This window comes from Rhinatrema bivittatum, chromosome 12, assembly GCF_901001135.1.
Source record: "Rhinatrema bivittatum chromosome 12, aRhiBiv1.1, whole genome shotgun sequence".
Lineage (NCBI taxonomy): Eukaryota > Metazoa > Chordata > Amphibia > Gymnophiona > Rhinatrematidae > Rhinatrema > Rhinatrema bivittatum.
In genome coordinates this window covers 71,082,809-71,106,017 of record NC_042626.1, presented here as the reverse complement: position 1 = coordinate 71,106,017, position 23,209 = coordinate 71,082,809, and the positions used below count along the sequence as shown (strand labels likewise).

The following is a 23,209-nucleotide window of genomic DNA, read 5'->3' as shown; positions in this document are numbered from 1 at the left end:
ATGATGAGAGATTCTGCTAGCATAAAGTGTCTGTATAGAGATCTATAGCAATCAGGTTTGTTTTGTTTCCTCAGTAGGTGGAGTATTGGTATTCTATTTTATTTATTATTTTTATATACCAACATTCAATCTCAATCGAGATATCACACCGGTTTACATTCAGGTACTGTAGGTATTTCTCTATCCCCAGAGGGCTTACAATCTAAGTTTTTGTACCTGAGGCAATGGAGGGTAAAGTGACTTGCCCAAGGTCACAAGGAGCAACAGCAGGACTCAAATCCGGGTCTCCTGGTTCATAGTCCACTGCTCTAACCACGAGGCTATTCTAGGACCCAGTGTAATATTTACCCTTGCTTTTTCACAGGAAGGGTTATTATTGTTTGAGTCCTTGGTGTTATTACTGTTATGTTACATTGGGATTCCAGTATAGATTTTGAGTGTCTTTTTTGAGAGGTTTTGTGTTAGTTCACAATGTCTCTGGCAGTGGAAGGTGTTTGCGCTGCTGTTACTGTGAGGTGACACCAGAATTTGAAAATATCTTTTAGTAAGATGAGCTGTAAGGGAAGCATCCAAGCTCCATTGTTTGGGGGAATTTCAGTGGATGCATGGAGTTACAGAACTGGAGGTGCAGGATTTCTATTGACATTCTGTCCCTTCCTATATATTCCAGACTTCACTCTCATAGCCATATAGAATTAGTTGAATGAGGTATCAAATAATTTTATAGTAGTTTTACTAGAAGTGTGAAACTGACCTGCTTTTTAAAATTACGCAGAAGACCCTTTGGACTTTTTTATTAACACTTTTTTTTATAACCAATTTTAAAGCAGGATCCATGCTATAGAGGTAGGTGTGATGAAGAAATGTAATTTTGATTCCTTCTCCAAACATCTTCTGACTAGAGACGCCATTGATTTTCTGTGACCTTAAGCATTAGTACAAGAAGGATTAAGGGGGGATGCTGGAGAGGCACACAAATGCATTGGCTCCCTGGCGTCGGAGACCCTTGGTACGCCACTGGGTGTGAGCCATATGGGGCCGCAAGCGTTGGCAAAGAGGAGTGGAGATTTGGCGGGCCGCGAGCAGTGCCTAACCTGCTCGCGACCCAGAAAACCACACAGTCAGCTGGCGTGATTGAGAATGAGGTAGGAGTCAGGGCCGAGACCGGGGGGGAGGTGGTGCAACTGAGGGGAGGGGGGGAGAGGGTGCAAGGGAGAAGGCTTGCCTAGGGCGCCTAATCCCCTTGCACCGGCCCTGCCTGCCACCGACCATTGGATTGGATCTTGAATCGGCTGCTTTCCGTTTCTTCACGGGGGCCCTCCTAAGCCCAGCTGATCCCGGCACCCAAAGGCTCAACCCCGGTAGCGTCAATTCCAACACAGGTCAAGGGTCCACATTTCCCTCAAGGTCATAATAGATTGCCAAGTCCATGGACCCGGTGGAGGCCTCTGCCTTGCAGGTGATCCCCGGTCTGGCCCAGAAAATTCTCGAGCAACAGGGGGCGCTGGAGGCTCTGGCATCAGCAATAGAATGGCTCAATTCCCGCTTGGATTCCTCGGTTCCTGCAGCTCCTTCAGTTTCTTCTGCACCGGGGTTCACGGTGGCCATGCCAGTGAACCGGACAGTTCTTCTTCTTCCGGTTCCTTCACGCTTCTCAGGGAACCTGGCCTCTTGTTGAGGATTCCTGAACCAGTGCAGTATGCACTTTACTCTTCAGTCTGCACTCTTCCCCAACGACCTCACCAAGTCCACCTACATCCTTTCCTTGGATGTAGGTGGACTTGGTGAGGACTTGGCAAGGCTTTGGTGTTATTATTTGTGATAATTGTGGGTGGATCCTTGGGCTGGTGGCAGATGACCATGCCCACGGGGGAAGATCCCGAGAGGGGCCACCGGTCAGGCTCAGAATTGGAAGACAGACACACACTAGATCTTTTATTAAACTGTATAGTGAACCACCAGAGGTGGCAGTAGTGAGCTGGAAGAGCCCGGCTGGGCTGTAGTCCCTCAGGCACTGGAACAGCGATCCCAGGATGGCTGAGCTGTAGAGAAACTGAATATAGTGAGTAGGCAGAGTATGCAGAGTTCAGGAACAGAACCTTGATGGTAACACTCACACAATAGTCTCTTGAAGCAGCCCAGAGGCTGGAATGAAGTAGGCCCTCGAGGAGCGAGTACCTGGTTCCAGGGAAAGCTCTGAGAGAGAGATGGTAACTCACTGGTGTTGTAAGCAGTGGTGACTTCCTGGCAGAAGTTATATTCGGTAGCAGGTCCGGGAACATGGGCCCTCGAGGAGTGAGTACCGGTTCCAGACTGCGACCTGAAAAGCAAGAGAGAAAGTGAGGCCCCTGAGGAGCGGGTACCCCTGGTAAAGTACGAGGAGGCAGAGTAGCAAAGTATGCGGAGAGCGAATACCTGAAGGAAGCTAGGTAAACCTTAACCTTTGCTAACTCGAATAGCTAGCAAAACGAAAGATCTTAAATATCCGGTGAGGATGACGTCATCTCAGGGGGACGCCCCTGAGGTTCACGCAGCAGCTGGTACTTGAGTCGGGGCTGTGCCGCGCGCGCGCCCTTAGGCTTCAGGAGAACATGGCAGAAGGCAGCGTCTAGCCAGTCCGGGGATGCCGGAGGAGAACAGCAAGATGACGCCACGGCAGCCAAACTTCCATCAACCAAAGAGGGAGTCGCAAAAGAGGTAAGGTGGGCAGAGTGGAGATGTCAGGCAGCGACAGTCGCAACATCTGGCATGGGTTTCTCCTCTGTGGGAGCGGGCAGATCCAAAACTCCGGGACCTATCCGGCTTCCTTGTTTGGTTCCGCAATGTCTTCGAAGATCCCAGACAACAGGCCACCTCAGGCTCTTCACTCCTACACCTACTCCAGGGTTCCTGGCCCTTGGCCGACTATGTTATTGAGTTCTGGACTTTGCCCATGGAGCTTCACTGGGGTGAGGATTGCCTTCATTCCATATTCCTGGAGTGTCTTGTAACCCGCATAAAGGACGAGTTGGGGCAGCACGCTATGAGGAATCCAAGATGGCGGCACGCTATAAGTAGGAATGGAGTGGTTTCCTGCTGCTATCACGAATATATAATTTTCCTATACTCGAAATGCCACCAAAAAGGAAGGGGAAAATCAGGGTATAACCCTCTACACGCCCACCATCATCAGTTATGCAGCAAGAAATTATTTGGTTCCTTACTTCTTCAGCTATTGAAATCCCAGGAGTCAAGGAGCCCTTGGTACAAGGAACAGAGAGAGAAGTTCCTGCACCAAAGTTGACTACGCTGAGTCCAGATCAAAGATCAGCCCCAACGCAAGGAACAGGGTTAATGTTTCAACCCGACGCGATGAACGAGGGAAACTCTTCTGGGTTGTTTGCAGTGACTCCAACGCTGACCGCAGCCTTTCAGGCAACACCAGCGATTGCGGTCGCCTCGGGTGAGATGATTAGCGCGGAAACAACAGGATTCGGACTGGGAAAAGGGGCAGTTGGGGTAAGTCCAGGTGGTATAAGCCTGCAAATACCACAAGAGTCTACCCCAAATTTTAAGCCCCTAAAAATCCCTGAACGTCCTGAGGTCATCACACTGGCTGCATTATGGGATCTGATGGTGGGGGCAGCATCCACAGTGAATAATTTGAATGAGAAAGTGGAGACTTTTGCTTCTGAAAGCGCTCATAATTCATATGATTTTCAAAGGAAATTTGATCAAATTTTTAGGAAAGTTGTGACTTTGGAGGAGAAGGAGCAAGAGAATTTAAAATTTAAAGCGGCGGTTGTGAAAGATAAAGAATTTCTTGCTAGAAGAGTGGAAACTCTGGAAAATGTTTCTAGACACTTAAATATAAGGATCCTCAATTTTCCTTGTGTGTTGGGTGAAACTCCCTATGTTTCCTTGAAAAGATTTATGCAAGAGGTCCTTGGTTTTGAAGAAGAAAAGTTACCTGCAATAAATAAATGTTATTTTTTTCCTAAAGTTACTTCAACATTTAATAGAGTTAACCTTCAGGATAATTTAACTGAAATATTAGAAAATTCGACAATAGAGGTATTAGATAGAGCCATGCTATTGGTTTCTTTGATATCTCTATCTAATGTTCAGTTAATAATGAAAAATTATTTCAGGAAACTCCTGAAAAAATTATTTCAGGAAACTCTTTTCTTAATGAAAATGTTAAAATTATTCCTGATCTATCTCCTATTACTCAGTAGAGGCGCAGGGACTTTTTAGCCCTGCGTCAACAGACAATTTCGTTGGGATATACCTTTAAGTTAAAATTCCCTTGTAAATGTATGTTAAAGAGGGGGGCTGAAGTCAATGTATTCTTCATGGTCGAGCAGCTGAAATTCTTTTTGCAATCAAAAACTCCCACCATATCTTCTCCCATAAATATGTAACAATGTAATAGCTGTTAGACGTGCTTGTGTTTCCTTTAGTCTGATAATTATTACTAAAAATTAACTCTCTATAATTTCGGATCCAAAGTTAATATATTATATTGATTTATGGTTTAAGAAAGGATGGAATTACTTATTTCAGTTTTGAAATGTTTATAGAAGGAAATTTTGTTTTCATTCCTTTCTGTTTCTGTATTTGCAAAATTCAGTTTTCGTAATGTTAAAATTGATAAATAAAGAATTAAAAAAAAAAAAAAAGGACGCGTTGGCGGCCCGAGAGCTCCCGACTTCCCATGATGCTCTCATCGACTTAACCAGCCCCATTGACCACAGTCTTCAGGAGCGGGCCAGAGAACAGCAATCCTCCAGAAGATCTTCCTCCACCATTCCACGTCCGTGACATTCACCATCCCCTAGATGGGCTCCTCCTCCACCCAAATCCCCTCTGGAAGAACCGATGCAGTTAGGCCGAGGAAAGACTAAAGAGGTTAGGACTTTTCAGCTTGGAGAAGAGACGGCTGAGGGGGGATATGATAGAGATCTTTAAAATTGTGAGAGGTCTAGAACGGGTAGATGTGAATCGGTTATTTACTCTTTCGGATAGTAGAAAGACTAGGGGGCACTCCATGAAGTTAGCATGGAGCACATTTAAAACTAATCGGAGAAAGTTCTTTTTTACTCAACGCACAATTAAACTCTGGAATTTGTTGCCAGAGGATGTGGTTAGTGCAGTTAGTATAGCGGTGTTTAAAAAAGGATTGGATAAGTTCTTGGAAGAGAAGTCCATTACCTGCTATTAAGTTCACTTAGGGGTAGATTTTCAAACCGCGCGATTTGGCATACTTTTGCTGGCGCATCAGGTGCAAGCAAAAGTACGCAGGATTTTAGTAGATACGCGCGTAGCCGCGCGTATCCGCTAAAATCCTGGATCGGCGCGCGCAAGGCTATCAATTCCGTATAGCCGGCGCACGCCGAGCCGCGCAGCCTACCCCCGTTCCCTCCCCTCACCTTCCCCTCCCTTCCCCTACCTAACCCACCCGCCCGGCCCTGTCTAAATCCCCCCCCTTACTTTTGTCGGGGGATTTACGCCTCCCGGAGGGAGACGTAAATCCCTGCGCGCCAGCGGGCCGCTAGCGCGCCGGGACGCAACCTGGGGGCGGGTCCGGAGGGCGCGGCCACGCCCCCGGACCGCCCCGGGCCATAGCCACGCCCCCGGGCCCGCCCCAGGAACGCTCCCGACACGCCCCGAAAACGCCACGCGGTTCGGGCCCGCCCTCGACACGCCCCCCTCAGAAAACCCCGGGATTTACGCGAGTCCCGGGGCTCTGCGCGCGCCGGTAGGCCTATGTAAAATAGGCTCACCGGCGCGCAGGGCCCTGCTCGCCTAAATCCGCCCGGATTTGGGCGGATTTAGGCGAGCAGGGCTCTTAAAATCCGCCCCTTAGAGAATAGCCACTGCCATTAGCAATGATAACATGGAATAGACTTAGTTTTTGGGTACTTGCCAGGTTCTTATGGCCTGGATTGGCCACTGCTGGAAACAGGATGCTGGGCTTGATAGACCCTTGGTCTGACCCAGTATGGCATTTTCTTATGTTCTTAAGTTAGCTCTGGAGAAACGCCGCCATCGCCTACGTTCGGGGCTGTGTCTCTGCTGTGGAGAAGGCGGACACGTGTTGTCCTCATGCCCAGTGCGGCCAGGAAACACCCAGGCCTAGGGGTCAGGTTTATCCCTTGCCTCAAGCTGAAACTAAAGCTATGTCTGACTACGTCCGAGAAAACCTGGCCAAAGGCTTCTTCCAGCCTTCTCACTCTCCCGCAGGGGTGGGATTCTTTTTTGTGGCAAAGAAAGACAGGGCGCTCCACCTATGTATTGATTATCGCGGGCTTAACACCATCACCCGAAAGGACCGCTAACCCTTGACACTTATCTCGGAACTCTTTGACCGCCTACAAGGAACCCGCATCTTCTCCAAGCTAGACCTCCGAGTAGCGTATAATCTGATCCGCATCCGGAGTGGCGATGAATGGAAAACCACCTTCAACACCAGAGACGGGCATTATGAGTATCTTGTTATGCCCTTTGGTCTCTGTAATGTGCCCGCAGTTTTCCAAAAGATGATGAATGAGGTATTTCAGGATATGCTCTACGAGTGCATAGTCGTCTACCTCGATGACATCTTGATTTTTTCCCCGAGACCTCACCACCCATTGCCGCAACGTCGCTTGGGTACTCCAATGCCTCAGAGACCATTAACTTTTTGCGAAACTGGAGTGTGGGAAATATGCGCTTGCCAGCAAGCCATTTCATCAGGGTTAAACACTAACTTCCCTTCTCCCTGACATTTGCCTGAATAAAAGCATCACTTGTGCTTAAGCCTCTCTGCCTAGGAAAGGATACCTGACTTCATGTATTTCTCTGGCTTATAATTAATCCTGATAGCCTGAAAGTAGGGCTGGATTTTCCCTAGTCAGAGGCAGGACAAAGTCAGGAGGTATAGATTTCAGCAGCCAATGAAATGATCCGTGCACACCCCCTGAGCCAAAGCCAATGGTGTAATGACTCTTCTGTTGCTATGGGAAAGTAGCCAATCATGTAATGACACATCATCTGCCTTTGTATGACTGTACAATAAAAGGAAGAGGCTCGTGAGGGCAAACTCTCTTTGCCTTCTCTCTTCCTGCCTGCCATGAAAGCTGTCTGATGCCTCTTCATTACTCCTACATCTGGTGAACCCCGACCGTGATGATAAACTCCATGCTTATTTCGGCTGGTCATAGCTTAAAGGTACGTACCGTTCAACAGATTTGCAATCGTAAATATTTTTAAGGTATGTTTTAGTATTTTTAAAGTATTTCTCAGCAAGTTTGTTCCCCACATTCGTAAGCATGGGCAGTGATTTATCTATGCAGCAGAGGCTACATGCCAAGGAGCTGCAGAAAATCATCAATAATCATTATTTCATCACCAGAAAAAAAATAGCGCAAGTCAGCCTGGGGGACTTAGAAAAATTAATAAGTGAAATAGCTTGCCGTTGCCCTTGGTATTCGATGGAGGCTGGAACTCTAAATACCCAGGAATGGATCTCAATCGGCAATTGTCTTCATATGGCTCCCAGAGCTCCCATAAAGCAAAGATTAATCTGGCAAAAATGTACAGAGGCCATCGAACACATGGAAAGAAAAAAAAGTTCCAAGACAGCAGTTTCAAACCATGTGCTTTTAGAAGCAGGCAGACTTAATCAGAATACCCTTCCCCCATCTTATGCTCAATCTCCCTCAGAGACAGCAAATTCTTTGTATCCTCAGCTCCCCATACCCACACCCAAGCCAATTCACACCTTCCCCATTTCTTTAGAAAACCAACCCTTGAGAACAATAGAGCTACAACCTGGCCTGGGTGGGGCGATTAGCATTGAATTTCAGCAGAAACTGCAGAAAGAAAACCTTACAGAAACAGAATTATTAGAAGGACTTCAAGCCTTCCCCATCACAGAAAAGAACCATGAACAAAGGGGGACAGAAAATGAGATAGAACATCTGGGGACACACACTCACATGGCTCCTGTGGCTTCCTCTGCGTCCACCTCAGAGAAAAGGCCCCAGGAAATAGAAAACACTGAGGTCAGAAAAACTAGCCTTCCTCCATCTTGCCTGCAAGCCCTTCCCCCACCAACCACCATGGGATTTCACCTAGAACATGGAAATCTCACAAGGGAGGAATTATTGAAAGGGATTCAAGCCTTTCCCATTACAGAAAGAAACAAAGAACTAGGTGTGGCAGCAAATGCCATGAGCAGTGGCTATGCCCCCAGGTCTTCAAAGAAATCAGCATATAAGACCTTGGGCCAGGCAGCTGCACTCCTGTGTTACAAGCAAAGAAAATATCATTATGAAAAAAAGGATTTAATTAGACTCCTGCGTTACAAGCAAAGAAAATATCAATATGAAAAAAAGGATTTAATTAGACTCATGCGTTACAAGCAAAGAAAATATCACTATGAAAAAAAAAATGGTTTCTCTTTACAAACAGTACAGATTTGAAAAAAAATGGTTTCTATTAACTAACAGTACAAATTTGGAAAAAAATGGTTTCTCCTGGTCTTCGATGTTCAGTTGCAGAGGGACCGCATGCTTAAGGAGTAGTTTCTATTTGAATTCAGTTACAGAAAGTCTGCATACTTTGAGAGTATTTTCCCCACACAAAGTGTATGCACAGCCTTATGTTAAAACTGTACTGAGATTTGAACAATTACTGTGTAAATTACATGTGAAAGTTTCCCTTTTGCAAAAATGACTCCATTTCTCTGAGATTTAAGTTTATAGTTTGAATTGCTAGCGTACAGAACTTGTATTCTTACCGTGATTCTCCCTAAAGTAAATTAAAATAGAATCTGTCTGCAAGGAATCAGCAAGTCTGCAAGGAATTAGCAAATCCTGGGCCAGCCATTGTCTGTGGTCAATTGTTAAACAAAGCTATCTTTAAGTTTCTATTGACTGAAGGATTAATTCCTTGGGTGCAGTTCTTTTCTTTTGAGAAACACTGCTCCTCCCCCCCCCCCTTTTCTGTAACTCTTGCTAGCCACTCTTGGGGGAGGGAGGGAGAACTTTTGAAAAGAAAAAAAACTGGACTTAGTCCTGCAGTTTCTCTCTCTAGTTTATATATTTGTTATAACTTTTCTATATTTGTTATAACTAATACTTTTCTTTAACTGTGCTTGCAGCTTTCAAAGAGGGGCACGAGACAGTTCAGATATCCTGCTGATCCAAATCTTTTCCCTCAACTTTCAATGCATTACTGCACTAGCCCTTCCTCTCAATCTTTCTGTTAATCCTTTAATACTTTCAAACTTTAGCGTGCAGCAGACAGAGCAGAGCGAACAGCGTGTTTAATTTCCTATTCTAATAATTATATGAAGAAATTCTATTCTGATATTCCACATTGAAAGTAAGCTCAGAGTATTATTGATTGCAACCTGGAACAATAGTTGCAATCTATAAAGTAATGATGGTGTCTCCACTAGGAGGCGCTATGTTATTCTACAAGTTATATTATATTATTGTTTTAATAATTCTGTTGTATAATAGTTTTTATTTTTCAGACCTACAGACCTTCTGTATTAAGGAAACTTCAGTTTTATTTTCTTTTTCACAAATTTTTACAGAATTCTGAACCTTAAAACTTTTACTGACAGAGGTTGATACATCTAAAGCAATCCCTCCCAAGCCTTTTCTTGCAAATCCAAATTGATTTTATTAAATTGAATAATAGAATTGATTTCTTCAAGGTTAAAAAAAGTAAGAATTTCACTTTAATCCTTACCTTAGTAATTTTTTGCTGTATGCCAGTTTTTAATATTTTCCAGATTGACGCTGCCATGAGGAGATGTGAAGATGAACACTTTGCAGTTTATTTTAACATTTTTCTAACACCTTTTGACTTTTGACTTTTGATCCCTGATCTAATTTTGTTTTTGATAACTTTTTGATAAGATTTTTAGCTCATATTATGTGTTATCTGTTGTCTGTCTTGATGCAAGAAATATTTGCAGGATGGATGAATATGTGTCAGTTTTGTGTAAATTAATATTTCCAGGATGAATGAATATGAATGTCAGTCTTGTGTAACATGTGTTTAATGTAATGTCTAATATACTTGTCATTTGATTCTGCTTACGGCAAATGACTTTTCCTTTAAATGATTAATTTACATTTATTGCTATTTTACTGAATGAAAATTGATCACTGCATAAAAAATTCTTGATAATGGGCCTACCCTCTGTTCTGAAAACTAATAATGGCTCTGCTTACTGCAGCCATTCCTTTGCATGAATTTTGTCAATATTTGAACATTAAATACTTATTTGGCATCCCCTACAACACCACAGGGCAAGCCATTGTGGAGAGAGCCAATCATACCCTTAAGAGCTCTGGACCAAACATAAAGAAAAAGGAGGGATTGCCCCTGGATTTTCCCCCTGAACAAAGTATTGTTTACTTTAAATCATCTAAACATATCAGGTTCAAATTTAAGACCACAGCCATGAATAATCATTATGGGACTAGGGTTAGTCACCCACAGCCATCAGTTTTGTATAGAATATTTAATGTCTGGTACGGTCCCGTTCCCTTAAAATGGGGAACGAGGATATGTTTCTCTGCTTGCTTCCACAGGTCCAATCAAGCTGTGGAACGATGGAAAGGTGTCCAGGTCTACAGGACCCGATCCCCAACTTCTCCCTGAGCCTCCATAGCCCTCAGAAGGACAGAGACCGGACTCCTTGCAAGAAGCAGCACCACATGACCTGGGGACAGATCAAGGCCCTATCCAACCAATCTGCACAACTCTTAGAACAGCAAGGCCTTGAGAAAACTCCAGAGAACTTATTAGCCGCTTTTTCTTGCCTGAATGCCAACTCACTAACAATTGTGTTCTGCATCCTCCTCCTTTGCCTTATTTCTCCAGCTATGGCGATTTCAGAACAAGGACTCTGACAGAACAACATATACATCCTCGATGCACAGAACTTTTCACACCTGTTGAATCGAACAGACTGTTGGATCTGCACACACATGCCAACCCAAGCCTGCGGAGAACGACTGATGCATGCTGTACCATTTAACCTTACAGTATGGACTAATTATCCTTTACAGAGAGGTGTTTTCATTAACTCTCCAGTTAACAATACCATACTACACATTGGTAGCCGTATTCAAGAGACTGCCGCTCTTTGTTGGGACTATGATACAGGGGATGGGAAAGGGAATTCAGGTGGGAAATATCCATATTGTAACCGAACTTTTGTATTAATCACTGAACACTTACATAATTATACCACATATATGTATGCAATTGGCAGATTTCAGGATGTGCAGTGGGAAACCCAAGCAAGTACAGAAAGTATAGAGGGGATGAAGGATTTACCCTTTGTAGTTATATAGCCCAAATGATAACCAATGACATGTCCACTAATCTGTTAGGAAACATATGGATGTTATGTGGGCATAGAGCATATATGTACATTTCCCCAAGATGGAGAGACAGATGCACTTTAGGCTACATCCTCCCCTCATACTATGCAGTCAAACATTTACCCAAAGCAAGGCTCTGTAACAAAAGGGAGGCAATAAATAATCCCATAGAAAAGTATACAGAAACTCAGATAGCTAGAAGCCTGTTTTCCCCAATGGGGACAGATATGAATTACAGAGACTTACACATCCTAGCTAACTGGACGACTGCCATATTTAATCAGACAGTCCATGCATTAAAACTACTTACAACAAAAGTTTCTCAGATTAGAGAAGTAGCATTACAGAACAGCTATACCTTAGAAACCATCTTAGCCTTAAAGGGTGGTGTTTGTGCATTAATTGGATCTCATTGCTGTGTGTACATATCAGACTATAAAGCAAACCTCACACATACCATAGAGCAGATAGAAACCATGGTTGCTGATGCACCATTTTCAGACAGAATACCAACTTCTCCATGGGATTGGCTATGGTCCTGGCTCCCTGATATTTCTGGTCTCAAAAGGGGTGATTTCTATTATAATGACCATAATTATCTTAATTATTTGCCTGTGATGCTGTATTCAGTGCATACCCAACCTCATATCCATATTGAAACCTTGCTCTCAGCCCGGATACAAAGATGTCTTGTAAGGTGCCTAATAGGGAATCATGAGCCCTGCAGCGTTGGCACACCACCTGCACCAGCTCTGGGTGATATGGAGATTCAGAGGCTCATCGGCAGCTGGCACACCACGCCGAATTAGCTTTCTTCTCTCCATAATCCCTCTTCCCCTATTTCCAGCCCATACCAAGACATAACAGATTTCAGTAAGGGTCTAAAGCTTTACTGAGCTGCGTAAACAAAAACAGAAAGGGTGAGATGTGGGAAATATGCGCTTGCCAGCAAGCCATTTCATCAGGGTTAAACACTAACTTCCCTTCTCCCTGACATTTGCCTGAATAAAAGCATCACTTGTGCTTAAGCCTCTCTGCCTAGGAAAGGATACCTGACTTCATGTATTTCTCTGGCTTATAATTAATCCTGATAGCCTGAAAGTAGGGCTGGGTTTTCCCTAGTCAGAGGCAGGACAAAGTCAGGAGGTATAGATTTCAGCAGCCAATGAAATGATCCGTGCACACCCCCTGAGCCAAAGCCAATGGTGTAATGACTCTTCTGTTGCTATGGGAAAGTAGCCAATCATGTAATGACACATCATCTGCCTTTGTATGAATGTACAATAAAAGGAAGAGGCTCGTGAGGGCAAACTCTCTTTGCCTTCTCTCTTCCTGCCTGCCATGAAAGCTGTCTGATGCCTCTTCATTACTCCTACACTGGAGAACTGTAACTTCGAATGAGAGAGCCTGCCCTTTTTGGGCTATATAGTCTCAAAACAGGCTACAGGCCAACCTCTGAGTGAACTCCTGCTTACTGTCTTGCACTGTGAAATGTTTACGAACAGACAAGAGTGTTTATTTAGTTGTACACTAAGTCTATGATGAGAAAACTAGCGATTAACTTATACTAAAGCCTGAGAGAAAATGAAGGCCGCACAGCTGTTTCTGAAAACTGATAAGAACTCAGAGGGAGGGAATGATTTGCTTTCAGAAGCATTTGTAGTGTATAAGGGGAGACAGCGAGAAAGAGAGGGGAGAGAGAGCCCTGGATGTGATGGTACAGCTGATCCTTTGGAAATGTAAGCTTTTTATATCTATGTAGCAATTGTTATTATCTACCATTACTTCTTCTGTATGATCTGATTTTATTTGTTCTATCCTCCTATTGCTCAAATAAACTTACTTCCTTACTGGAACCATGCTGTACTGAATCCAAGTTTGTGTGTGGCTTTTTGTATTGGGGATAAGCTCCTGGGTTCAAGACCTCAGGTATAATCCCAGTAATTGTGTGTGTTTATATGAGATTAACCCCCCCCAGGTTAGAACCCCTGGGCAGGATACCAGTATGCCCGGTCTGAACCTATAACAGCATGTAAATATAACGTGTAAAAAAAAAATAATATGTACACACAAAATCCTAATTTATATTGGCTGCTGATATATTTTAAAATATGCAAGCTTCTTGAAATCACCAGTTTGCAGATACCTTCACCAGTTTACCCAGTTTGTCTCCAGTTTACTGAGACCCTCCTAGTACTTCATGCTGAATTCCCTCCAGTTCACCAAGACCTCCCATCCAAAAACAGTGCACAATAGATGAGTCTGATGTCCCTTGTGCTGTTTAATTAGCATGGTATAAAATGGCGCAAATAATTTGCCTAATGTATTCACCTAAATCTCTAATAAAATAGCAACTCTGCATATAGCTCTTGGCAGCGCTGCTAGGTTGCCCCTATTTTGCACACATAAATATGCATGGACTTGTGATGTTTACAAAATAGCATGAATGTAAAATTCTTATATGGTAATTGTCCGTCCGTAACCCTTTTGAACATTTACTAAAATACGACTGCTAATTCTTTTAATCTGTAGTAAACACATTTTAGAAACGCAAGCATATATTGTTTGCATCAGAAAGAAAGTTTATTGCGTACTAGAGACAGGGAAAACAAAAGGTGTTGTTAACCTTCATGAATGAGGAATTTTTTAGTAAAGGGAAAGGAAATGAGATCTCTGAAAACATCTTTAAGTTTGAAGAGCTTAGACTATTCCCCCAAACTGTTCTTTTCATTGAAACAATGGCAACCGGTGAAAGACAAATCTTCAGCGTTATTTACATCTCTTTTTCAGTTTGCTCTGTTTTGGATGCGATAACTTTACCATCTTCCAACTCCTCAATAATTTTTGTTGTCTTTATGATTTTCTTTGTCTCTGAAATTTAAATAATATCTTTGTAAGCTATACAATACAATTGCTTAAAATAAAATGCACTGTAAAGAGTTCTCATGCATCTTAAAGCAGATAAAGACACTTTTCAGAATGGGAAACAGGATATTATAATCAAGCATTGCAGTAATAAAAACTGAAGAAAACTACCCCTCTCCACCCATAAAAAGCACCAGAAACTGATTACCTTTTGTTAAAGACGGTGGAGTATGAACGCTTTGCTGTTGACCACTGCAGGGAAAATGTATAAATGTTGGATGTTAGCTCATTAGACTGACTTGGAATAGTCACAAAAAATAATGCTTGTCAGAGTTAACCAGGGCAGATGAACAGTTTTAACTCAATTTTGTATTATCGTGGGCTCATGTCCAAGACAAAATGTGTTTTTCTATTTCTGATGATGTTATCATTGAATTTACTTTTATTAAACTCACATGGTCAATCCAGTCTGCCCAGCAAGCTTCTTATGGTAGTATCTGCCATGCCGTGCAGGTTACTTCCATGTTTCCTTTTACCGGTGAGGAGCCTTCTTGAAAATTCAGACAGTACTGCCTGACGTGCATTGCTTATGGACTTGGCAGTTGAAGCAGTCCTGTGCTTTTTCCCTAATATCTGCATATCAGAAACCCAGACCATAAAAGTCAACAAGGGCCCTGACCTTTATGGTCTGGGTTTCTGATATGCAGATATTAAGGAAAAAGCACAGAACTGCTTCAACTGCCAAGTCCATAAGCAGGGCACATTGAGGAGCACTGTCTGAATTTTCAAGAAGGCACCACACCCAGACTTTTACGTTCAGGTTCCAATCACTATTTTTGCATAACAACGAAAAATACACTTTTTTCTTATTATTTTCTGGGCTGATGATGCTAATCCTTAGCGGTTCAAATCACCAGGTCTTATTGCCATCTCTGGACTGCATCTGAAGCATGCACTAAATCACAGCTGTGCTAGAAGGATATTTTGTGAGCAGTTTGAAACTACCCACATTGCTACAAAGATCATGGGCACATTTATCTGTGATCTTTGCACCAGTACTTGCAACTTTCCCTTTGAAAATTGCCCTGCAAGAAAAGGATGCCTTCTGTAGGTCAGTAGGAAATGTATCTCCTGGTGGATCTTTTTATCCCATATCCCCTGGTTTTTCATCCTTTAAGAAAATCTATGACATGTACTAAGTAGATTGTTTCGGATATTGGTGTTATTTGCTTACTGTCCTCCGTGTCCTCCGTGTCCCCCGTGTTCTCCATGTCCTCCTTGTCCTCCGTGTCCTCCATGTCCTCCATGTCCTCCTTGTCCTCCTTGTCCTCCTTGTTGTCCATGTCCTCCGTGTCCTCCATGTTCTCCGTGTCCTCCTTGTCCTCCGTGTCCTCCGTGTTCTCCATGTCCTCCTTGTCCTTCTCCATCCAGAAGGCGGCGATAGGTCTCGATCTCCATCTCCAGCCGGCTCTTGGTGTCCAGGAGCTCTGCGTGCTGTGCAGACTGCTCCTCCAAGTCTGCTCTGATCTCGCTAAGCTGCCCTTCTATCATAGAAATTGTGGTTTGTAGTTTGGAAATCTCCATACAATAGCGACCTTCTGTTTCCGCCAAGGTGCCTTCAAGAGATTTTTTCTGTTGGTAGATTAAAAAAAAAAAAAAAAAAAAAAATTATTTAGCTGACTAAAGTGAAATGTTTGGAAATCATTATAGAAAGTGATTAATGATTGGAATTATGAGCAGCTGTTTGCTCTCATTGTGCTAATTTAACTGCTTTCTCTAAGTTATAATGAAACTTGCAGGGGGGGGGGGGGGTTAGCAAAAATGACACAGAATAAGGGTGCAACTATCCTTTGTCATTTTTTCTTTGGTATAATTCATACTGTACGAATCTACCTGAATTGTAATTTGCCTTGAGCAAGGAAAGGGAGAAATAAAATCCAAATTCATATAAATGGTGAGTATTTTTTCTGAGTAATGTCGACACAACAAAATGATCTCTATCTAAACTTCTTAGAAAAAATGTTTGCTTTTATTTTTGCAGTAAACTAACCCTGTTCTTTCCCACCTTCCACCTTTTTGTGACATTGCTATGAAGTTATGGAGAAGGGTACGTGAGCAATTAATTACTTGGAAGTTGGTTATAAATGTTCACCTCACTGCAGAGTTTTATTTTCATTGTATCTGGAACATTTCTGGACTGCAGAAGTCAAGGTAGTTACCACTTATCAGCTACGTACCTGGGCGAGAAGAGATTGCATCTCGACTTCCAGACCCTGAAGTGTGCGTTTCAGGTCTGTTATCTCGGTTTTGCCCGATTGCATCTCTTCAGCACCTGCAGAGATCTCCTTTTTCAAGGGTTTACACTGAGAAACACCAATGAAATGTGATGTCAGAGGTTAGTTGGATAAAAGCAGCCTGCTAGATTTTAAAAGCCCTAAGCGTGCCGTAGCCGGGAGATACGCGTGTGACTCAGAGCGGCGCGCCCCGCGGTGATGTTAAAACCCGTGTGGGTACACGCATATCTCGTGGAACGTGCATAAAATATTTTTCACCAAAAGCAGTGGACGGCGTGGAAGTCGTGTAACAAAAATGCTAGGCTAATCAGCGGGGTTTTAAGGCTCAGGGTGAAAGGGAGGCAAATTAGCCAGGGGGCTTAGGAAGTCTTCTCCTTTATTGGTCCAAATTGGGAACAAACTGGGGGAACAGGTAATTGTGTCAGCGTGCGTAGCTACTAAACTTTCCCCCACTTATGCGCTCGAGTCGTGATATGAGTGCATCAATATAAAATCGGGCGTACACGTACGTGCATGGAGTCGATTTTATAACACGCGCACATGTTATAAAATCGCCGTGTCCATGTGCATGCGCCGGTAAACGCACACACTTGTGTGCCCACGCGTGGGACTTAAACTTTACTTCTGCCTTCATAAAACCATCAGTGCTTGAGCACTGGGATGATTTATAGAGACTTACCGCTTCGTTGAAGCATTGTTCGGCATCTTGGCGATTCTTCTCTGCAAGTTGTTCGTATTCCCCTCTCATTTTATTCAGTATCTCGGTCAGGTCAACGCCCGGAGCAGCGTTCATTTCTACGTTGAGCTGGCCGGCACCAGTTCCTTGCAAGCCTTGTTTCTCCTGAATATTGAGAATGCAAGAATAGTTATAAAGGGGGCAATTTTTTAACTTCCTTCATTGATGGAAAGTTTGCAGCTCATTTTTACCAGGAGACTACACACATTTTCAGTGTGAAGCTATGCGCACAACTTCACTTTGAAAATTACCCAAGAAAACTGTTTGCATACATATATACCTGCTATCTGGTGTGAAAAGTGTATGCTTATACTTTAAAACATTATGGGGCAGATTTAAAAAAAAATACGTGTGCGCGTACCTTTGTTTGCGCAACCGGCGAGAACAAAAGTATCACTGGATTTTAAAAGATACGCACGTAGCCGCGCATATCTTTTAAAATCCGGGGTCAGCACGCGCAAGGCTGCGCAAAATCGGCAGCCTGCATGTGCCGAGCCGCGCAGCCTGCCTCTGTTCCCTCCGAGTCTGCTCCGAAATCGGAGCAGCCTCGGAGGGAATTTTTTTTGTCCCCCCCCCACCTTTCCCTCCCGGCCCTACCTAAATCCCCCCCCCTACCTTGTTCGATGAAGTTACGCGCGCCAGCTGGCCAGGCCCCGACACAGGCCGCTGTGTCGGGGCACTCGGCCACACCCCCGGACCGCAGACATGCCCTCGGACCGTCCATTTTAGCGAGCCCCAGGACTTACGTGTGTCCCGGGGCTTTGCATGCGCCGGCGGCCTATGCAAAATAGGCCGCCGGCGTGCAGGGCTTTTAAAATCTACCCCTATGTGTGTAAATGCAAATCCCATCCTAGGCCTTCCTCTTTAGAATGAGAGTCAAGTTACACGCATACAGGCACAGGGTAGAGAAGTTTACCTAGAGTTGCGCAGGCGGTTTTAGAAAAGACCATTTCTATGGGTAAAGCATAAAATGTTACAAAAAAAAGGGAAAACAATGTGAATACTTAGAAGAATTGCCCACTTATAAAGTTGTGAGTTTAATCATGGAATTATTGCATTGTTTTTTTTTATATTTTTTGATTTAGAAGTTACTATATTTTACATTTCAATGTGAATTTTTTGCAATACATTCTATTTGCGGTCCATTCTTAAGATGAAACTTCTCAAATTTGCGTAATATAAACGAAACCGCAAATGATTGAAAAGACCGAGCGATCTCCGTAGCCACAGGAGATACGCTGCCTGGCTTGCTGATGCGGTTCATTCATCATATATATATATATATATATATATATATATATATATATATATATATACACACAAAAAATTCACATTGAAATGTAAAACATAGTAATTTCAAAATAAAAAAATATATAAAAACAATACAATAATTCTATGATTAAACTCACAACTTTATAAGTGGGCAACTCTTCTAAGTATTCACATTGTTTTCCCTTTTTTTTGTGATAGTATATTTTGTGGGATTTCTTCACTCTTTTTTTGTTCTTTGTTCTAAAGCATAAAATGAACATTTTTTCTTGTTGGAAATGCCCAATCTTTTTTTCACATAGCTGGGCCATGAAAAGGAAGAACTTGTTAAATGTTTTACAGATATGTGACATTCTGTTTACATTTGCATAGAAAAGTGGAATAGCTTTCATCCCAGGTAAATGAGATTTCAAATCTCAGCTTGTGCCAGTTTTGCATTTCAAACGAGAGATTGCAAAATCAGGTGACATGAATGTATTTCTATATGTTGTGATATATGTATGAAGATTTTTAATTTGTATTTATTGTTGCTGCCTAGCATTAAGGATTGTGAGGCGTATACAGTAATCTTTTGTAATAAATAAATTGCTGGAACATCTGAGGCACGGACAATCTTTTGCTGTCAGTGAACCTAGCTTTATAGAGATATCTTAATAGTACAGTATTTCTTTGTCAGAACCTGAATCTCCTTAGGCATGAATAATAAGGCATTATACCAAACATTTAGGAATGTCCTCAGATACAGGTAGATTTTAAAAGTGTTGCTCGTGCAAAAATGACTCCATACATGCATATGTGGGGCATGCGCAAGCAACACAAATTTTAAGAAGCCGGGAAGTACCTGTGCGTGCGTCAAAGATAAGAAGGCAGAAAAGGGGCATTGGCATTCTGAGGAGGGGCCAAGATTTACATGTGTAACCCCCTAATTTTGCAAGGCTGAACATGGCAATGAGCACCATGTACCTAAGTAACTTTACTACTGGTCCTGATCAGGCGCAAGTCTGGAGATTTTGGGCCAGAGGGATCCTGAACACGGTGCGGTGGGGGGGGGGGGGGGGCAGAGAAAGAGAGAAAGAGAGATAATCTGATACTCTATGTATTTCCCACTGTAAAAGGGGCACTTTCAACTCAGGGTGGGTTTTTTTTTGGGGGGGGGGCGGTGTTACATTAGTCTACATAGCGCTTAAGGGTCTGTACACCCTTGTAACACCGCCCCCCCCCCCAAAAACCCACCCTGAGTTGAAAGTGCCCCTCTTACAGTGGGAGATATATAGAGTATCAGATTGTTTGTCTCTTTCTCTCTCTCCTTCTCCTCCTCTTCCCGCTTCCTCTTTTGTGAGTACACGTGTAAAGTCTCCACATATTACCTGTTAGTTTTTAATTGTAATGTGTCGTAACACAAGCATGGAGTACTCCTCTCACCTCTTCATGGTTCTTCTTGAGGGAGATCAGTTCTTCATTCAGATGTTCCACTTCTGTCTCCATTTCAGACTTGGTCAAGTTCAACTCATCCATCACTTTGCGCAGACCATTGGTGTCAGCCTCAACAGTCTGGAGTAGGACTCTCTCATAGTCATATCTAAAAATAATTTGGCAGCCATTTTTTTGTTGTTTTCTGTTCTAAAAGTGATTTTTGTTAACAAAATTTCACAAAGTATTTTGTGGACTGCTTTCTTTCATTGTACAGTTCTTATAAATATCATTAAGAATGATACATCTATAAAAGTCTTTTTTTGAATAGTACTCTGGTGAAAAAAATAATTTAGCTGTATTTATCGTTCAACCTTTGCCTATTATTAGTAGGTCTTGAACCTTACTTCTGCCTGAAGTCATCGGCTGCCAGTCTTGCATTATCAATTTCCAGAATGGTCTTGCCCACTTCTATGGTGATCTGAAAGATCTGTAATACATAATGAAACCCTGTGAGTAATACTGTATCTTTGTTGGATAACATGATACGAATATGTAAAATCAAAACATCAACATAGCTCAGAATATTTAACAACTTGTAATGTGGTATAACTTTACCTCTAAACAGCAAAATGCTAAGAAAAAAGAGTTCTGCATTTCATATAAAAAGACATTAGTATTATTATGGTTTAGCTTCATACATCCACAGTTTGTGGATGTATTTCTATTGCTTAATATTAGATAAGCTAAAGAAATGATCATGGTAATTTCCTAAATTAAGTGAAGCCCTAAGCATCACCATAGACAATTACTGTATTCAAATGTGGATAGTTATAAAATAAAATACACATGGCTCTAAAGCTGCCAGTTCAGAATGCATTTTTACCTCATTTGAGAGATCTTCAACTGACTGGTAAAAATGACTGTAATCATGACCCGATCCATCAGTGGTCCCTCCAGGACGATCCTGACCATACCAATCCTTGATTTTTTGCTCTAGGTTAGCATTTGAGTTCTCCAAGGAATGCACCTTCTCCATGTAGGTTGCCAGACGGTCATTGAGATTTTGCATCGTTTCTTTCTTATTGCCAGAAAGAAGACTTTCACTTCCACCAAAGCCGCCACCACCAAATCCACCACCTTGACCACCCACAAAGCCACCTGCTCCATCAAAGTCACCACCTTGCCCACCCCCAAAACCACCACCAAAGCCACCACCATGGCCACCACCAAAGCCACCACCATGGCCACCACCAAAACCACCAGCGTGGCCACCTCCAAATCCACCACCTTGCCCACCTCCAAAACCACCACCAAAACCACCACCATGGCCACCACCAAAACCACCAGCTTGACCACCTCCAAATCCACCAGCTTGACCACCTCCAAATCCACCACCAAAGCCACTACCTTGGCCTCCACTGAAATCACAACTTTGAGCAGCACCAAATCCACTATGGCCACCAGCGAATTGTCCTCCAGCAGCCCCTCCACTAACTCTGATTGAACCACTGCTCTGTCTGGATGAGAATGCTTGATAAGCCATGGTGGCAAGTGGAAATGGAGCCCTTTCAGATAGAATAAGGAAGCTGAAGTGAAGGACTGAGAATGCTGATAAATGTTGATCCTTATATGCAAAATTAAATGGGTGTTTCTCAGATTCAACCCTTACTATTAGCAAACTATTTTGTGGGTTGCCAGCTTAGCCTTAACCCTAGATGGATTAATTATCATTAATTAATAGTTATCCTTAGTTATATATGTCGATTTCTGTTGAAATGCTGCCTGTGGGCTGTTTTAGCATCATATGCTGCAGTAATGGGTGGAGTGGTGCAAACCTTAATGCTAACCTGTTCATCATTCAAGTATAATTAAGATTTTTTTTACCTGTCTTTTAGCTTTCATTCTGTCCAAACAACTTTTCTATATTTCCCCACCCATTCTCTTTATCTGGGTAGATGCTGTGGGCACATAAGAGATGTTTAGCATGCTGAACAGGTAAACATTTAGCCAAGAAGGCATGTATAATAGGTAAATTTCTGTTTACATATCATTCCTAAAAAAACTCAATTGAGAAAATTGTCAAAAGGGTTACATGCAGAAAATAAGCATATATTTGCATAAGTAGCCTGTATTTGCATACATGCTATTTTATAAAAATGAAAACTATGCACACATTTTTGTTTCACACTCACACTTACCTGCGCAAAAAAAGTGGCAGTCTAGGAGTGTTCCATGTTGGGGCCAAGAAGTACACAGGGACGTCTCTTTTTTTTTATAAGAGATTTATGTTAATAGATTAGGCTACTTATTCATGCAATTTTATACCGGCTAGTTCTCTGGGTTTGGGTCAACTGAGGGGCTTCAGAATGAAGTACTAGGAGTGGGTCTTGATGAACTGGAGATTAATTCTGTGAATTGGTAGAGGCATTGGCAAACTGATGATTTCAAGTATGCACATACGGTATTTTAGAATCTGTTTCTGCATTTACATTGGGGTTTTATGTGAATATGTTATACTATTTTTGCATACAAAATATACTTGTGTATATAAACAGGCAAAGTACAAGCTTTCCTCATGTTGGAAATCTTCATGTGTACTGAGATGCATGGGTACTTTCAGAGCAAAATGACACAGCATTTAATAAACTATGCAACTCCTGCATGTACTAGGTTCCCAGTGGCTCAAATCAGTTTATTTTGTTTGTCAGCTTTTTTTGAATCATGTAAAATCTTGCAATAATGAAGTATATTTTAAAAGGGATAACATGCAGACCTTATTGCACTGCCACCCCAGATTTATTTATTGATTTATTTATCCCAGGACAAGCAGGATGCTAGTCCTCACATATGGGTGACGTCAGTGACGAAGCCCTATCGCGGGAAAACGTCTGTCAAAGTTTCTAGAAAATTTTGACTGGCAGCCTGAGGCTACTGAGCATGCCCAGCATGCTATGATATTCTCTGCCACAGGGGTCTCACTCCAGTCTTCGTTTTTTCCACGCTGCTATCAGCATCACGGTCACCGGAGCCCTCTGAGATTCCTCTCAGTTTATGAGAGGAATCTCAGAGGGCTTTTTTATGAGAAAAGTGACTAAAAAGTCACTTTTCTCATAAAAAAAAATCTCCCTCACGGGTCTCACTTGGTCTCATACTTCATCGGCTGGTGAAGTAATTTAGTGTAGAATTTTTTTCTAAAACGCTTTTGAATTCTCTTCAGTCATCGACGGCCGTCAGTGACACTATGGCGTTGGGCTTCA

The 23,209-nt window shown here is 42.6% G+C and overlaps 1 protein-coding gene across 4 annotated transcripts; it reads right to left on the bottom strand.

Moving 5' to 3' along the window:
* Nucleotides 1-13,934: 13,934 nt before the first annotated feature.
* LOC115074117 (keratin, type I cytoskeletal 47 kDa-like) lies at nt 13,935-21,564 on the bottom strand. 4 transcript variants are annotated; one of them, XM_029573286.1, is made up of 9 exons: nt 20,836-21,564; nt 20,357-20,439; nt 19,962-20,118; nt 17,214-17,375; nt 16,478-16,603; nt 15,650-15,872; nt 15,475-15,523; nt 14,449-14,492; nt 13,935-14,246 (listed from the first exon to the last, which is right to left on the bottom strand). In XM_029573286.1, exons 1-9 carry the CDS (start codon nt 21,493-21,495, stop codon nt 14,149-14,151), a joined length of 1,602 nt encoding a protein of 533 aa, XP_029429146.1. In that variant the 5' UTR covers nt 21,496-21,564; the 3' UTR covers nt 13,935-14,148. The 4 variants fall into 4 exon arrangements, with proteins under 4 accessions (XP_029429146.1, XP_029429144.1, XP_029429145.1 ...); XM_029573284.1 differs by having other exon boundaries at nt 15,475-15,872; XM_029573285.1 differs by having other exon boundaries at nt 15,520-15,872.
* Nucleotides 21,565-23,209: the final 1,645 nt, after the last annotated feature.

Coding starts and splice junctions, on each gene's coding strand:
- LOC115074117 (XM_029573284.1), bottom strand. CDS start 21,495: ATGGCTTATCAAGCATTCTCATCCAGACAGAGCAGTGGTTCAATCAGA. Junction 17,376..19,961: donor TCAAGAAGAACCATGAAGAG/GTGAGAGGAGTA, acceptor CTCAATATTCAG/GAGAAACAAGGCTTGCAAGG. Junction 16,604..17,213: donor AACAATGCTTCAACGAAGCG/GTAAGTCTCTAT, acceptor GGTGTTTCTCAG/TGTAAACCCTTGAAAAAGGA.